Raw genomic sequence first — 18,556 nt, 5'->3', positions numbered from 1 at the left:
TCTAATCCTTAATGACCTGAATTTACTCTATAAGAAAAAGACAAAACAATCTCATAGATTTATTTTACTTTAATGTGAAGGATTTGTGCAGTCATTCACAAACATATGTTATTGCAAACATCATCGACTCTTGTTATATCATTTTGTGTAATTCTAACATGTTGACAACAACTGCAGAATATCCTGAATGTCTTCAGCTCATTTTAAACAAGTTCCCAGTCATCATCGCCACAAATTCTGAAAGAGTTCAAATCAGCAGTAAATATCATCATATTTTAATCAATTATATACTAGGGTGTTTGGATTAAAAAAACAATAGCAAACAATATAGTAACTTTTATTTTTTTAATTTTAATGAAGACTTATTTAATTAAATTCTCATTCTTCAATGTAACTATTTACCCATTCAATTTCTAAAAAAAAAAAGCAAAACAGTAAAACAGTACTGTCACAATGTACACCTTGCGTTAACATTATTTTTAACCTAATAAACATTTGTAACGAGTGCCAACCTGTAATTCAGAACATGAATAAATACAATACATTCATACCTTCATAATCGATGGTTCCATCTCCATCTTTATCCGCCTCCTTCATCATCTGCTCGGCCTCAATCTCGTTAAGAGGTTCCCCAGCGTTCATGAGTACGTATCTGGTAAGTCATATGGAACATGAGCATGATAACCAACAAGTTTTCATTTTATTCCTGAATGTGGATTTTAATTTGTGTTGAATAAATAACGTGTCACTGACCAGTGATCCAGTATACAGTAGATCAAATTAAAATAATTAACTTATTCGGTGCACAGCAACTGTTTGTGCTTTTCTTTTCCATCCATTATGTTATTCTTACTTCAGTGTGTTCCAGTCAATATATCCCTTGGCCTCTTTGTCAAATACTTTGAAAGCAGCTCTAAGTTCAGCATCCTGGTTCTTGGTTCTTTCGTGGTACAGTGCCATCAGACCCAGGAAACTGTCACAGTTAAATACCCCTTTACCTGAAATGTCACAAAAACAATAAGTTTAAACACATCATCATTGTTGTGTTGTACACAAAGATATACACCAATCAGACATAATATTACCCCATTACCCTGGTGGTCATAATGTTATGTAGTCCCATACCAACAAACTGTGATGCACTGTGTGTTCTGACACCTTTCTATCAGAACCAGCATTAACTCTTTCAGCAGTTTGAGCTACAGTAGCTCGTCTGTTGGATCGGACCACACGGGCCAGCCTTTCACTCCCCACGTGCATCAATGAGCCTTGGCCGCCCATGACCCTGTTTCCAGTTCACCTCTTTTTCTTCCTTGGACCACCTTTGATAGGTACTGACCTCTGCAGACCGGGAACACCCCACAAGAGCTGCAGATTTGGAGATGCTCTGACCCAGTCGTTTAGCCATCACAATTTGGCCCTTGTCAAAGCTCAAATCCTCACGCTTTCCTGCTTCTAATGTTCACTCGCTGCCTGATATGTCCCACCCACTGACAGGTGCCATGATAACCAGATATTCAGTGTTATTCACTGCATACATATGGTAGCTATATAGAAGAGAAAAACAACAATAATCATAACATACTGTATCTCTACGGTAAAAATAAGTGGAGTCATTTTGTTTCAGGAAAAAAGAGGTAGAGGGGAAGTAGGAAATAGGAAAGGAAATGGCAAACTACATCCTCCAGCATAACGTGTGTGTGTGTGTGTGTGTGTGTGTGTGTGTGTGTGTGTGTGTGTGTGTGGGTGGGTGTGTGTGTGTGTGTGTGTGTGTGGTGGGTGTGTGTGTGTGTGTGTGTGTGTGTGTGTGTGTGTGTGTGTGTGCGGGATGCGCCAACAGTCTTTTTGTAAAGTAAAGCCTGTTATACACAAATCACACATAGTGAAACACTGACACCTAGTGATTATTGTAGTAACCTGCAGTAAAAACAGAATACTGCAGTATTAGATAATAACAGGCTTTTTTATAGTGCATTTTGGAAGATGTTGCTCTTTTAAAAAATTACACTTGGGTTTGCTTTATAAATACTAAATCTAGTGAGATTTGCAATTAAAATCCAGACTCAATTGGGTGCAAAGGGTAATTCAAGTTTGTTTTAAGATTAATTTATCTTAACCTTATCAGAGCAGGTGGAAAACATTCATTTTATCTACCTTCCAGCACTTTAGCTAATGTTAATGGCAAACTTAAGCTAATGTGAATAGCCAGGCTATTATTGCAGAACCTAATTTAGCACTTTAATTACTTACTTGGTTTGGGTTGAGCTTTAGACAGATAAAGCTTCTCCATTCTCACATCCAGACGCAGCTTAGAATACATACAGGCTTGGCTTAAAGGCATTTAATATAATACATCTTATAATGTAACACAGTCAGATACACCACCACTAAGGTCTCAAAAACAAAGGTAAATGAACAGATTTCTAACACACAACAACAAAAATTAAGATCATACGCTTCTAAAAGATACGATTTGTGGCAGGACTCTTGTACTGGATTGCAGTTTATATAAGTTAAATTGTGTGTAAGACCCTAACTACCAATCTATATTATTTTAAACTTAGTAAACATTTCCATAGTATGGGGTTTACAGTCATTGCAGGGTTATAGTCACCATTTTTGTCCACATCTTTGGCCATCTGGCTGAGCTCTCTCTTTGTAGGATTTATTCCCATTAAACTCATCAGTCTCTCCAGCTCCAGGGTCTTCACATCTCCATTTCCCTCTTCGTCAAACATCTCGAAAACTCCTTTGTACTCTGTGATCTGCTCTTCTGTTAACTTGCTGGCCTGGAAGAAAATAAGGGAGTTGCAGTATTTTACAAGTATTGTAATATTAATTACGTCATGTTTAATTTAACAATGTTAATTATTAGAATTGACAAAATGTTTGTATGTAAATGTAGGTTAGTTCCTTTGTTATAAGGTTCTCACCATGTTTCCTTGTAATCCTGAGGACAAGCACTGTGACAACAGTTACAGTAGAATGAGAGGATGTCTGAGCCTTATCATTACTACATTTCTAATGCTCTTTCCCCAGAGCATAGAAGAGCATGCTTCAAGACCTTTTATGGCACTTAAAGGATGGACTTGCTAATCACCCATGAGGAATATTTGGAGACTGATCTCAGCTAACAAATGATATAGTTATATCGGAAAATCACTAGTTTGGTAATGCTGTAATTAGATTAACTATAATGTTATTCTCAAACCAGGGCAAAAAGGGGCTGAAAGACAAGATAACAAAATGTCTGAGTATCAGATGCATTCTCTGACCTCAACATCACATGGTCCACTTATGGGAACTGCAATTAACTTGCTGTTAGCCATTAGCAGGTGTTTGTGCAGCCCCCAGTGACCGTCATGAAAGCAGACAACCAAATAAGGAGGCACTTAACTGCAAGAAGTTATTTCCAACATTGCAATGGGAACATTAAGAATTTCCCATTTGTTAGTCGAGGGGAAGAGCTATGAATCTTTGTGTGCCTCATGCCTCCAATGATACTCTATGTATTCATAGAATTTGAATGAAGATACCGTACCAAGCAAACAAAAAGTAAAGTTAATAAATAAAATGGATATTGTCATGATGCATTTTCACTGAACCACAGATTAAGTCATATAATCAGAACCAGTTATAACAAAAGATTGTTTTAGACATAGTAAAGTTTGGATCAATCGTGTAGAAGAATGAATGAATAAATTAATGAATCAGTTGATATGACCAGATTATATTCATTGGGCTCCCTCTGACCTAAACAAAAAGAAAGTTTACATTATATATAAAAGGGTTTAAAAATTAAATGCTAAAGAGATGTTCTCCTAGGTTTTCCCTGACAATGTTAATTTACATGCCGGTGCTCTGAGAAGTTGTGTATCTACAAAGCAATATTGTTTATGATCAGGGAAAACATGATGGATATACAGTTTTCTTCCTGCATCTTTACAACCCAATTCGTTAGCACGTCACGATCGAATGTTAATATCTAAATTCTACTGACAAGCTATAATGAAGATGACCCTGATGTGATTCCAGGTACCTGGTATAAAAAACATCCTAAGTATTCTTTATGTGGCACGTGGTAAAGATTACTGATACATTTTGTAGAAGAGGGTGGTTGACTAAACTTAAAAAGAAAGCCAAAAAATGACCTTTTGACATAAACAAACTCAAAATCACAATATATATAACAACCATACTATAATTCTATAACTTGCTAGCCTAAATGAACCTTGTGGTGAGATTGCTCTTCATGGTCAGGAATGAACTTTAAAATCTCAGCTTTTTATCTGCATTTGCAAGGATCATGAACCTTTGATCCAGTGTTTGGTGATTCAAGATAGTGTTGGATGTTAGACTTAGACTTAGACTTCACTTTATTGATCCCTTTGGGATGACTCCCGCAGCTTACAAGAACACTTGTATAGAAAATAGAAGAGGTATAAAAAATACAGTATAAGATAAACAATAAACTCTTAGCTAAATATAGAAAGTAAACAATAATAAACAGTAAACAATAAACTCTTAGCTAAATATAGAAAGTAAACAATAATAAACAGTAAACAATAAACTCTTATAGAAAGTAGAGATAAGAATAGAAGTAAAATAAAATTCACGGAAAATAAAATAAAATAAGATAAATGTATAGAACTGTATAGAGGATAAATTTAGATAAATAAAGATAAATATATAGGACTGTATATGGCATTGTGTTATTATACAAATTAAATTATTGCACTTAAGTGGTGGATTAAGTTATTGTACAAAAAAAAGAAGAAGAGTGTCCAGGTATGTATGAGTAGATTATTAATTGCACAGTGAGTGGCTACCACTCCTTCCCTTCTGTACTCTTTACCCTATTTCCTCCTCCCCCCGAGAGAGGAGTTGTAGAGTATGATGACATGAGGGACAAAGGAGTTCTTGAGTCTGTTGGTCCTACACTTGGGAAGGAGCAGCCTTTCACTGAACAGGCTCGGGAGAGCTACTGGAGAGGCAGCCGTCTCCTACAGCGCCAGTAACTAACTGAGGATGGATGGGTAGGCTGGTCTGTGACAGATCAACAGAAGGGTGGGGTGGGTCTGGCACTGTGTCACCTGAGCCTACTTCAAACCCCAGACAGTACATGTAAACACAAATTCAAATTTAAAAGCAAATTTATCAGTTACACATCGCTCAAGTTAAAGCAATTATTTCTTGTACGTATGTTCCGGCGGTCATATGTGGATGCTTCATATATTCACTTGTGTACTGGTTTCCTTAGGACTGGAGTGAAATGCAAAACAAATTAAAGTTAGAGACTCTGAGGGACTTTAATATTCTGCTTTCTGATGTTTTAATAATAGGAGTACTTTTGATTTATTTTTTTAATCAGTGTGTCTGCGCGCAATGACTGTGTGTAACTTAATTGTCTTCATTGTAATGTATCCTATATTAACTGTTCTCAGCTCTCCCTCATAAAAGAGATGTTAATCTCAACAAGACTTCCTGCATTAATAAAACCTAACTGACCACTATTTGTTTGACGTAATGTACTGACTGATTGCAAATATTTGTATGTCTATCCAGCTAATTATTTAACAAATAAAAGCTATTGTTACGGTTACATTTTGTGACATTTCAGGGAAATGAACCAATGTTTTACTGTGCCAGTGTTTTAGAACTGCACCACAAATTAACCAACAACTTGTTAGGCACTAAAATAAGAGGTGCTTTTGAAAGAGTTCAAAAGGATATGTGGAATTATACTGGCACATGCTTAATATATATTAATATGTCCCTCTTTAAATCCCTCTTTCCATTATTTGTATAGTGAATCTACCTATAGAGGCTACCTGAGAAACACAGTAGAGCACACTACACACAGTGCCATCAGAACACACGCTTTCCTAATTAGCTACAGCCAGATTGTGTTGTTGACACTGCTATTATTAGCTATCTACAGAGAGAGAGAGAGAGAAAGAGAGACAGAGAGAGAGAGAGCCCTGCAGAAATCATTAATACCACTTCCTACTTTTGGAGCCAAGTTGGGGCCCGACTGACTAACTGACTCAGCCTTTCAGTTAAGACTGGTTTGCAGGAAAGAAGAAAAGAAAAGAAAAAAAAACAACACCAACACCAAAGAAACGAACACCGTGTTCTCTTGGCTTTCGACCCACTCTAATGAAATCCACATGTACAACAATGAGCAGTACTAATCATTGCTCAAAGTGATTGATAACACTAGCGTCTCTAGCTGTAGTTAGATAAACACCAACCGAAGGTTCCCCAACCGTCGCTGCTGCAGCGTGGGGTTTCCCAGCGCTGACTGCAGGGTTACCGCGCCCATCTCGTCGTTCGATGGCCGGACGAGAGTGTTGCTACGGAAAGGGCAGATGTTAATCTTGGCAACAGGGAGACAGTAGGCTGTCTTTTTGAATGAGGTATAGTGACTTTAAAGATTAGCTTTTTTTTTTTTTTTTTTGTCTGCCTGGGCAGTGTCTTCTAGTACAAGGCTAGTGGGTGTGATTCCCCCCCCCACACACACACACACCTCTCCCCTCCCCTCTCCGGTTGGTTGACTGAGGTTGTCGAGCTCCTCGCCGTCGCCTGCGTTCGGGAACGGCTGCTCCTCGGAAAACTAACGTTAGCAGGCTAGCTAGTTAGTAAGCTAGCGTTAGTGGCGCTCGTTGATGCGTGGATCGGAGGTGTACGCCGTCTTGTTTTCCAGTCAATGCCAAAACGCAAAAACAAACGCGAATTGAATCAGGTAAGGTGAAATAAAACGACGATCATGCTACTTCCACATCTTTCTCAGTGACTGTTAATAGCATTGGCTAATGAATTGTGGCGGAATTGAGCTGTCCGGGGGTGGGGTAGCGATAGCTAGCGTTACCCTCGTAGCCATTTAGTTAGCTGCGGTTAGCTAACGTTAAGTTGGATATTTTATTATAAGCACACACAAGCAGCGGAGGCACAGGGGTGTCTGCAGCGGTGGATCCTGGCGCTCACTATTTACGGCTAATAGGCAAATTGCTACAAAAGTTATCTCCACGTCTAACTGGTTGTCGTCCAGTGAATTGAGATAACCACTGTTAGTGTTAGCCCCTGGCTGCCGGTGGACTGGCGGTAATGTTGGCCGGTGAGGCTGGGTGTCAGTGATGGCCCAGCGGTGGTGCTTCTTGGCCTAAAATACAGTACTTATAAAAAAAACAAAACTGTGTAGTTTACAGCCAAAATACATCGAGAGACAACTGTGGTGGTAATGTTAGCACCCTCAGCTTAATGGTTAACTAGTACTTTGCTTTGTGGTCGAAATGTCACATTAAAAGATGTTGGTGTCATTTGATGATGACACACTGGGTTGGGCTCGAACAATAAACGTCCCGTAAACAAATTAACAGCGAATATTGGTTATTGGCGATACAAGGGCAGTGAGCATGAGTACTGAGCTCGGAAACTGCATACAAATATATATATAGTTATATTTACAACAGCCTCGCTTTATTACCGTGAGTTATTGTGGCCGCGTTAACACCCTATTTTTTTTTTTTTTCTCTTCTATACAAGCCGAACTAATAAGTTAGCACATCGCTGCCTTCCTGCAACGAAACGACCGCGCCGGTGCAACGCCTTTAACTTGGGTTAGTAACGATAGTTATTTACCGCAAGTTAACTATCTGGCGCTTATGCAGCTATGGATGATAGCCGGTCATCTACTTTATGAAAAATCACCCGCATCTGTTATTGCATTTCTTGCTTATAGTGAAGTCAAACAGGCCATCGCCGCCCGACCTTGCAGCTTTTACAGGCTCAGGTCCATTACAGGATCCGAGAACCAAATAAATATACTGATACACCGTAATCAAATCAACCGTGCACTGTCGGCTTTAACGAGATTGTTAGTATGTAAGTAAGTGGATTTCTGGAGGCCAAGCAGCCACCGAGTTTCTAGGTTTACCCACTGTGTTGGCTCAAAAGCTAGCTACATAGCACTCCATGTAATTGCGGAAGAGCTGCTGAGTCTACCCGTGAGTGGCTGTGGTTACGGGGGGTTTTTATTTTTTGGCATTAAAAGCTTCTAGTTTGATTTGGTTTATCTACCATGACATTCAGCGAGTCTTGCGTTAGATCACCTTTGCTCGTTTACCGGGCATTGTTAAATCACAAGTGAAATTGTTGCTGATTTAAGAGAGTACATTGCTTTCTTGAACACTAGCTCTGCCCTGCCTGCAGGCCTACACTGTCAAGCCTGCTAGCAAGCTAACTAGCGGACAGCTAGTCTGCAAGATGGCGTTTAGCTGCATCTTCTCAGATTTCCATCAGTGCAAGTCATATTATCATTATATTGTGCAGCGTTGAATAAATGTAGAGTTTTTATTACACATAGTCAGATACTAATAACTCTAATCCTTGGTATTTTGCTACATTATGGTGCTGAATTGCAACAAATGTTCTTCTAAAATGTATGCAGAGTCTCGGTAGCCCAACCCCAACAAACTGACTAAAGCAGCTATCCAGCAGCTATTCAAATACAATGCAAACTAGACTACTGTTGTAGGCAAATCACAGTACTGCACACAGTGACTAAGTCAGCTATCAGTATGCTACATACCGTGGTAAACCAGTGCACAGACTGCACTTATACAAATATACATGCTAGTTGTATTTAGTCTATTGCTTTCTAATATCTGCTGTAGCTTCATTTCTGTTACTATAAAGTGTGCCACTTGTGTATGTAATTCTTCACTCGTCGAAAATGTAACTTCATCTTCGTTTATTAAAGCAAGAGAGGTACTGATTGTACAGTATCTGGTCACACTGGACAACACAGAGAGAGAGAGAGAGAGAGAGAGAGAGAGAGAGGGGCTGTATTAGGATTGTGATTTCACTGGCAGTGTGAAAATCCAGGCACTTGCTTTAAGCATGTTGTGTGTAAAAGAATTAAGATTAAACTCATCCTTTTATGATTAGGAAAACACATTTCTAATGCTTGGGCTAGCTTTGCCAGCTGTTTATGTTAGTGGACATGGATAGGATTAGAGACTCATTGAATGAGGATTTTAGCTTTTAGGATTACGGAGTTGTTCAGTGATATTGCTGGTTAGGGCCTTTTCTATGATCCAGCTTTAAACCTGTGAAACATTGCATTATCATCGTCTAACAGTACAGATAAGCTGACTCGTCCTTTGAGAACAGATGTAAACTATCGCAGAGAAAGATGCTTTTTTTAAAACTGGAAATGTAGGAGACACCTTTTTGAAAGTGGCAGGCACATACTGCCCTTAAGGGACCTGAGCACAGCTAGTGAGCTACAACTCCAGGCTGTTTGCCACTGCTCATTGTTTATCATGCAGTCAGCTGACCCTGATCAGGCGCTTGGAAAGGAGAAGTGATGAGGGAGAGGAACTCCTTAACTGTAAGCATCCACAGAGGTCAATGGGAAATAAGATTTCTTAATGTGGAATATTTAAAAGATAGATCTATACTCCAGGCCATCCCACCTCTTGATTTACTTTTGTATTTTAAATGTTTGGCATATAAACAGCCGAGAATGAAAATTAATTGCAACTTGTAATTATTTGTTTGAAAACAAAGTGTTTGTGAATGTGATACATCACTGAAGAGTATTTCAGATTGCTAACTATTCATTAGTTCATTTAGCAGTGACAGGACCCTGTCAAGTTGAACTCAAAAGCCTTTAATTTGGTTAATCATAACTGTAACCGAATGCTTAATAATAACTTAAGGGTACAATTTAGATTTTGTTAATAAATCATTATCAAAATATACGTATAAAATGACACAAGTACAGTGTTTTAGAGTGCTTTTTGACTGTTCATGACTACCTGTTAATACCGTATTTAGGGATAGAAAACACAAGATATTAATCAAACACTACTGTGGGCATCATTAAACGGATCTGAAAATATAATTCAGCACAACTGATTCAACTTGTATTTAATTTTCTCACATAAAAAAATATTGATCAATTTGAGAAAAGTTGAGACCATTGTTAAAATATGAACTGTATTTATAGAGATTTTCAAGGTGAGGATGGCATTCTGCTGTCACTTGATGATACTGCATAATAATTACATTCCATGACACATTTATTTATGGATTAAGGAGTATAAGAGGATAACCTGTGGGTTAAAAAGGTCAACCAATCAGAGGACCTAAAGGATAACATAGGCAGGTAGAGAAGATTTTCAGTCTTGTCCTGAAACTCCAGTCACATATAGGCCTACTGACTGAAATACACCAGGTAAGGTAACTGAATGGAGCAATGCTATTTCTCTGCGTTAAATCTGAAATAGATTTTAGTTTTATTTAGTCAAAGTTCATCGGATGTGCTAACGATTATTATTTTTTATACGGTAATGTTGCAGTTTCATGTATTATGCAAACCTCTGTTATAATGTTTGTTTTTTTCAAGATACCAGTTGGCAATTATCTCTCATAGAAGGCAACTTGCACAGACTATAAATGATGAGAGTTGCTATGTACTTAAAAATACAAAAAAAAATGCTTTCTGATAGTAATCTTCCAATGTCAGGTAAAATGTCTTTAGAAAGTAGCCCTTTGGAAGTCATTTTTTAAAAGTGTGTAACACTTAATCTGTAGAAAATCGTAGTCTAATTGATACTGTGTTATGTCAAAATTATGTGTGCATATTACATTTTTGTTGGCTAGCCAGTTTTCGGGGTGAAATTATATTGTCTAATTTGGTACCACAAAAATTTGGTATAATTTTTTAAACCTACACACACAAATAAATAAATTAATAAATTAATAAATAAATATTACTATATTTGGCCCTAATGTACTTCTGTTCGACACGTTTGAATAATTAATTAGATGGATCTGAGCACAAGGGAATTCATTTTCCAAGGTAACTGGAGTTTATCAATCAATAACTATTTCACAAACTAATACTCCAACTATTGTAAGTTTCTTTGGATAAAAGTGTCAGCTGAATTAATATAACGTAACTACGGACCTTATTCAAAATGAGACAGTACATTCATTAAGCTATTCACAAATGCTGCATACTGTCATGCTTTAAAAACTGCTATTATTGCTTTAAATAAATAGACTTGGACTTTGCATGTGTCATCAAACAGTTGGATTGCCATTTGTGTCACAGTTGCTGCATGAATGGACAGATATAACATTTTTTATCAGCAGTGTAACCAAAATTAGAAGTACTTATTGTGATACCGCAGTCTTTGTTAAGTATTTGCTGTCTTTTTTTCTGGCTTCCCTAAAGCGACAACTTGAAAGAATGCATTCATTTGGTTTGATAAATGAAACTGGATGTATTTCAAGATATGGTTCTTATATTTGTAGCATTTGGCTCATGACATTTTACGAGTTTTTAAAATGTGTTTTTATTATATGAACTTTGAGCGTGTCTCAAGGCTCTGCATTAATATAAGTGGCTTATTGATCACTGAAGTTCTGAGTATCCCAGGGATTGAGGTCAACAGGATAATGACTGCTTTTCGGATCATTGGAAAGTCATGTCTTAAAAGGATTTGTCTGGCAATCTAAATTGTGTGTCAGGATTATGTTTAGCGACATTGAGGGGGGAAAGTAAGGTTGAACCATAAACTTTACATTATGTATATTGTAGTCAAACAATTAAGGTGATTGAGCTGGCTTCAGGCTCACTTTGCTTACAGTTAAAAATATGACCTTGAATTTAAATCAAGGAAGATTTCTGTGAATGATTAATGTGCTTCTCTTTATTCTTTTTTAGATCAACAAGTGCCCCGGTAGCTGGAGTAAGGTAATTGAAAAAGCAGAATAAAATGAGTGAACTGGACCAGTTACGCCAAGAGGCAGAGCAGCTCAAAAATCAGATCAGAGTAAGTAAAAAAAATGGCTAAAAACCACTTTTTTTTAATGTCATACCATCAATTATCATTAAAAATATAATTGACAAGTTAAGTTGAAGGTAAGCCTATAGCACATAAATAGTTGTGTGATAAAGAAATGCCATGCCCTAAAGATTTTATTTTTTCTCCTTTCTAGGATGCCAGGAAAGCATGTGCAGATGCGACACTATCACAGGTAAAATTTGACATTATGATCCATCTCTTAGGCCGAATAGCGTTTGGTCTGAAATTAACCAGAGTACTTAATGTTTTGCAGATCACAGCTAATATTGACCCCGTTGGCCGAATCCAGATGCGTACAAGACGAACGCTGCGGGGTCATTTGGCTAAAATCTATGCCATGCATTGGGGAACAGATTCCAGGTACACTCACTGCCAGTATTTGTAACCTATGGTCCAAAGGGAGATTTTTATGTCGAGTTAAGTAGTGCCTAAATGTAAGAGTTGGTACATTGATGCAGTTAATATTGTGTTGCTGCAGTTTGGGAGAGATCTTTTTCCTGCAGTCATTTTCCTCAGTTTTTGGCTCATGATTCTAGATAAAAATAGATTTTGTGTGACAACTCCAATTGTTGTTGTGGTCGTGTTTATATTGCTGTTCTCATTTGTGTAGGCTCTTGGTCAGTGCCTCTCAAGATGGCAAACTCATTATTTGGGACAGCTATACCACAAATAAGGTAAGTTGTATGTTTTACAATGTTGTATGGGATTAATTGAAGTAATAGATCAATCTGCATCATCTAATTGGAAAGTAAACTGATAACAGTAGCAGTTCTGATTCAATGTCAGTGTTGCCATCTACATGCAAATAAAGTAATAGCTGTTGCATTTTTAAAACATGAATAAATGAATGATATGGGCCTGACTGCATCAATGATACTGTATCTGCTGTGTAAGCTTTCTTTATATTGTTCCTGCTCCAATATATTTAGTGGCATGCAAATTCTTGTGGAACCTGTAAGGTTAAACTCAAATTTTGAAGGAGGGAAACTAACTCTGCCCATGCTGCATTTATTTGGAGTTAACTCAAAAGGGTTGCAGATCAGCTGAGAGAGAGAGGTGTGTCTGTGTGTGTCTGTGTGTGTCTGTGTGTGTGTGTGTGTGTGTGTGTGTGTGTGTGTGTGTGTGTGTGTGTGCATGTGTGTGGCCTTTGCTTTGGGGCTGATGTTTTCTGGTGCACTGTTAGTGTGATGGGTGGAAGTGGTGAGCAGTTTGCATGCCTACTAGGCAATTTGGCCCTTTCCACCAAAGACAGAACATGTAAAATGGAGAATTGTGTCGGGTTCTAGTATATTGAAAAAGCTTTTGCGGTGACACTCAAAAAAACATTTACATTGAGCTTGATACAGACAATAAATCCAACTGGGAATTAAAAGATTAAAGGGTCATTCTTCCAATGTCATCAGTAGACTGAGAAGAAGTACTGAGAAGATTGCAGGCCAGATTGGGGTCAGAATTGTACATGGGATACCTTAATGCGTGTAGGGGCTCACAAATAGAAACACGGCTAGTTTCAACCTTTGTTAAATTAAGCTGCCACATTATGCTGTCTGTGAGTGCTGCTAAGTAGAAGCTCATTGATTGATTTATGCTATTATGTTTCCATCGAAATGGAAATGATTCTGGTGTGATTATACAGGATGCTGACTAATGTCTTAACAGTACATTCTGTGCTCTGTTCTCAATTCACTCGCTCATGTTACTTGGGTCATGGGTGCAACACTTGATGACCTGGCCTGGATGTCACTGTAATTTTGGGCTGAGTGCAAAAGAGTAGTGGGTGTTAAAGTAACTAGTTAAGCTTTAAAATTAGTTTGGCTTTGAAATTGATAGATCAGACGAATACCCACAGGTAATGGTTATAGATATTGTGCATTATCAGATTATAATGGCATTTATTTTTAGTTACTAGACTCCTAAAAAATATAATTACATTTTGGTTTGACAGAAATTGACTTTTAAGAAAACTAACAAATTTCTTTGTGTGTTTTGTTGTAGGTTCATGCCATTCCACTTCGATCTTCCTGGGTCATGACTTGTGCATATGCACCTTCAGGAAATTATGTGGCCTGTGGTGGCTTAGACAACATCTGCTCTATTTACAACCTGAAAACCCGTGAGGGGAATGTACGCGTGAGCCGTGAGCTCGCAGGACATACAGGTATATGGTTACTGATTTTTTTTCCTGCTGCATAATATTTTAAGCATTACAATGAAAGTCTTAAAAAATTACAAAAGATTGGTTTTGGTTATCACTTAATTGTCGACTAAGATGGATCGCACAAGTAAAATCTGACACCATATGCCATATCCTCTGAAATCACAGACAACTATAAGTAACATTCAGGTGTACTCAAGATTCTGAGGCCAATACTGTATGTTGCAAATAAAACATTTTAAGGTAATTGGTCAGTTATCATTTAAAATATATTTACAATCACATTTCTATGGAGTTTGTTTGTTTGTTTTTAAACTAATCTACTCTGTGATAATGAAGATATTGGGAGCCTAGACATGGTAAACAAACACATAGGCTGTACAGAAAAATGTAGTTAGGAATTACAGAACTACTCAGGCAGCAATTGTTAAATTAGACAAAAGAAAGTACTTCAAAACAGTTTTCATATCATTCTCTATAATTACCAAAACTAAGATAGAAAACTAAGAGTTGACTTATTTACTGTATATGATTCTGATTATGTGTATTTGTAAAAATATGGTAGTTGAATATACACTGTAGTTATTAATGTTTTTTCTATTAGTTATACATCTATTATCATCTATTAATAACTCCACTATTGATTCTTTGAATATCAGGATACCTGTCCTGTTGTCGCTTTCTTGATGACAACCAGATTGTTACAAGCTCTGGAGATACCACTTGGTGAGTAGAAGGATTGCATGTTGAGTTTTTGTTCTGTGTTTTTATCAAGTCAACATTTTTATGCTAAAGCTAGGACATTGGGGAAACTGGGATCTTCATCGTGTACTTTGTTTTTATAGTGCACTTTGGGACATTGAGACTGGCCAGCAGACAACCACATTTGCTGGACATACAGGTGATGTCATGAGCCTGTCATTGGCCCCTGACACCCGGTTATTCGTCTCTGGTGCTTGTGATGCCTCTGCTAAACTCTGGGATGTTCGAGAGGGCATGTGCAGACAGACATTCACCGGCCATGAGTCTGACATCAATGCCATCTGTGTAAGTTGTGCAAAAAGTTCCTGTGCTTGCCCTTTGAGATTATACTTCAGTGCTATTTATATGGATTTTTTTTTTTCCTGCATTAATAAGTTCTGTGTTTTTTTTTTTTTAGTTCTTCCCTAATGGCAATGCCTTTGCCACGGGCTCCGATGATGCCACCTGCAGGCTGTTTGATCTGCGTGCTGATCAGGAATTAATGATCTACTCTCACGACAATATCATATGCGGCATCACCTCTGTTGCATTCTCAAAGAGTGGCCGTCTTCTTCTGGCGGGATATGATGACTTCAACTGTAACGTGTGGGACACACTAAAAGCTGACCGTGCTGGTAAGTAGTTGAAACAATATCCTTTCCTACATGATAGAAATGTATGCTTGGTTCAATAATTAGACATGCACAGTGATGAAATGTACTTGTTTGCTTTCTGTCTTGTTTTTAATCCCGTCGACTAAATCACAACTGTTGTGCTTTCTAGGTGTGTTGGCTGGACATGACAACCGTGTTAGCTGCCTGGGAGTTACTGATGATGGCATGGCAGTTGCAACGGGATCCTGGGACAGTTTTCTGAAGATCTGGAATTGAAGCCTGAAGGTTCTTTTTTTTTTTTTTTTTTTTTTTTTTTTAATTGTTTCAAATTTTCTTACATTTGTACCCAAAGTTATTCCTTGTAAAGTCCTAGTCCTAAACCTGTAGTTGCTTATGTTTGTTGAAGCCTCATCTTTTGCTTGGCTGGAGTGGAGGTTGATGTGTGGGTTCAATGAGTTGTCTTTTGCTGGGCTGCATGTTTGAGACACCTGTTAACTTGAATGGATGTTGGCATTCCCTTTTTGACTTTCGCAATCAACAAAACATTCTTGCCCAGTTTTCAGTAAGCTCTATATAAACGTCAAAAAACTGGAACTGTTTCTTCTTTTTTTTTTTTCCATACAAGACATGCTGTTGGGAGAAACAAACCCAATGGTGGAGGTGCATCTCTTCCACTGACCAATTAGTGCTCCTCGAATAAACATTTCAACCACTTACAGTAACATCAAACTTAACACACATAACAGTACTTCAAAAACTTGTTGACAGTTTTCCATTAAACTGAATTCTTGGGGGAACTAATTGATTTCTTCCATTTGGGAGGCTCCTCCATGAGGCCAAAAAAACTGGTTGTGTGTATATATAAAGATATATATTGAACACGCATTCTTATGTCAGTCTGTGTGATTGCTTTTCATTAGATCTTTACCCAGTCGGTCTAAAAAATTACTCTTGACGGAAGGTTGAATTGGCTAAATTGTAGATCAGGTTAGATTAGTTAAATTCTAAATTTCATTTGTCTTTGTTTCCCAGATGTTCTTTTAACTCCAAAGTTGACTGGAAGACCATTACAACTTCAGAATGTTCACAGCATCTTCTTCTACACTGTTTAAACTGACTTGGACACCACGAAAACGAAGGGAAACCAATGCCTTTCCTACATAAAGAAGAGCACAATTGTTTATCACCTAGTTAAGAAAGGATCTCCTGTGGTATCAAATCAGAAACTTGTGCATTCCTTCTTGGACCATTTTATGTTACCTTGAAAGAGAAAAACAACACTATCATCCCATGCAAATGTGTGCGTCTTGAAAGCAAATGTTGGAGTGTAATTGTACAAATTATTTAACTTTTTTTTTTTTTTTTTTTTTTTTTTAAGAATTCTATTCTGATGGTTTGTTATTCTTGATGGCTTTCCTTTTTTTTGTCATATTTCTTTAGTGGTTTTAGATATGTTTGAATTACAGCTTGTCTTTCTAATCCAGTTAAAATCATATAAGACAGATGAGAGAAAACATGCAGCAAGTAATGCAAGTAAAAGCTTGGATCATATTACACAAGCAGCTTTCAAAATGTCCATGATGTATTTATATACTAGCTGTTTTTGTTTCATCACAGCCTTTTGCACATGAAGAAGCTTTGCCTCTCAACTAATACTATGTTAACTAACCAAGCACATGCTATAAGTTATGAATGCTCATTCCAGTACAAAAGGAGTTATTACGAGTAACTTACACAGTTAACCCCCTTAATTCTTGTACATGCCTTTGACTTTGGGTGGGAAGGGGTGGGGTAGCAAGGTAGGTGCTGAGATAATTGGGGCATGGCTGGATTTTATTATATGGATGGGGGATTGTGTTTAGTATCCACTTTGAGTGAAACACCTCACCTGACTAAATAGACACTTCCTTTGCTTGGGACTGCAGTTGCAACTCTGTGAATGAAATGTACAAATCAATGTCTGAAAATAATGGTCTGATGTTTTAAGTTAAGACATTTAATTTTGTCTGCCATGAGTTAATTTAGATGTGCATGCTGTAGACTTGCTTTCAATGGTGCAAAATCCTAGATTCTTTTTTTGTTTCTGAAAAGGAGGGTAACCTATTGATTGAACTTAATAGAAGCCAAATTTTTTTGGCTCCAACTCTGCATACATCATGTACTAATACTGGTAATGCTATGCACCAGAGTGAGCAAGAATGGAGAAAGACTTAATATTGATTGCATACTTAGTGTAAATTATGCTTACCAGTTCTATTGATGCCAATTTTTGTAATAATTATAACAATCATTGTGAGAATTCTATCCTTGATGAGTCCTTTTCTCTCCTTCAAATCTTCACACTCAATGGAACAAAAACGTCCTCACATACTGTCCATACTAAAACTTTTGTACATTTTTTTTTTCTTGGTCTTAAATTGAAAATCAGAGCATCTGAATGACAACATTTCACTGTATACAGAAGCACTTTTGTTAAAGTTGTGACATATTTTCACTTTTCTTTTTTCTGCAATGATGTACAATAAATGTGATGTATTCGTGTGTGGCCACAAGTGAAAATGCAATTCAACTGAGATGGATTCCCTTTTCTCTTTCCATTAATATTATAGAGCTCTGCACCCTTATGTACCTTTTCACTTTTTGTATTTCATTTCAGTCTGTTGGTGTTACACGGTGAGCTGGATGCAAGATAGATACTGTACTAAATTGTACTGTTATTGATTGAAAAATGTAATAAAAAGCTGTTTAAGATCTCTTTTTGTTGAGTTGAATATAGAAACTACTTTGTATATTTAGTTGTGTTTGGAAGAGTGTGTAAAAGTTTCCTATACATTACTAGATTGGTGTCATTCAGGTTGGTATGGTTTCTCCATAGACCCGAACAAAATCTACCTAACATTTATAACACTGGACTGGTTAATGAATTACAGTTTGGTGGTGGTGGTCTCTACTACTCCTATTTTCACTACCATATACCGGTACTGTTACAACAAGGTGTCTTTCATTGTCAGACAAACCAGCCCTATAAAATACTACACAGATTACACATATCTATATATCTAAATTAAAACTCATTCTCACGGGTTGACTATTTAACTATAACTGTATTGTACTGCTATTTAATGTTTGATTTAGCATATATCAGTTTTTTATATACAAGTACA

At 37.3% G+C, this 18,556-nt stretch overlaps 2 protein-coding genes across 5 annotated transcripts; one reads left to right on the top strand and one right to left on the bottom strand.

Annotated features, from left to right (window-relative positions):
• Positions 1-54: 54 nt before the first annotated feature.
• LOC127371635 (calglandulin-like) lies at positions 55-6,351 on the bottom strand. 2 transcript variants are annotated; one of them, XM_051414561.1, is made up of 5 exons: positions 6,255-6,351; positions 2,615-2,789; positions 854-998; positions 552-652; positions 55-237 (listed from the first exon to the last, which is right to left on the bottom strand). In XM_051414561.1, the coding sequence occupies exons 2-5, from the start codon at positions 2,736-2,738 to the stop codon at positions 194-196; spliced, it is 414 nt and encodes a 137-aa protein (XP_051270521.1). In that variant the 5' UTR covers positions 2,739-2,789; positions 6,255-6,351; the 3' UTR covers positions 55-193. The 2 variants fall into 2 exon arrangements, with proteins under 2 accessions (XP_051270521.1, XP_051270520.1); XM_051414560.1 differs by lacking the exon at positions 6,255-6,351 and adding an exon at positions 2,934-3,028.
• On the top strand, positions 6,305-18,145 carry gnb1b (guanine nucleotide binding protein (G protein), beta polypeptide 1b). 3 transcript variants are annotated; one of them, XM_051414552.1, is made up of 11 exons: positions 6,305-6,419; positions 11,741-11,849; positions 12,016-12,054; positions 12,136-12,242; positions 12,493-12,556; positions 13,878-14,040; positions 14,697-14,763; positions 14,883-15,084; positions 15,197-15,413; positions 15,562-15,677; positions 16,425-18,145. In XM_051414552.1, exons 2-10 carry the CDS (start codon positions 11,793-11,795, stop codon positions 15,666-15,668), a joined length of 1,023 nt encoding a protein of 340 aa, XP_051270512.1. In that variant the 5' UTR covers positions 6,305-6,419; positions 11,741-11,792; the 3' UTR covers positions 15,669-15,677; positions 16,425-18,145. The 3 variants fall into 3 exon arrangements, with proteins under 3 accessions (XP_051270512.1, XP_051270511.1, XP_051270513.1); XM_051414551.1 differs by having other exon boundaries at positions 6,372-6,745; XM_051414553.1 differs by lacking the exon at positions 6,305-6,419 and adding an exon at positions 7,470-7,619.
• Positions 18,146-18,556: the final 411 nt, after the last annotated feature.

This window comes from Dicentrarchus labrax, unplaced genomic scaffold, assembly GCF_905237075.1.
Source record: "Dicentrarchus labrax unplaced genomic scaffold, dlabrax2021, whole genome shotgun sequence".
In the NCBI taxonomy this organism is placed as follows: domain Eukaryota; kingdom Metazoa; phylum Chordata; class Actinopteri; family Moronidae; genus Dicentrarchus; species Dicentrarchus labrax.
This window is presented reverse-complemented; position numbering and strand designations above follow the sequence as displayed.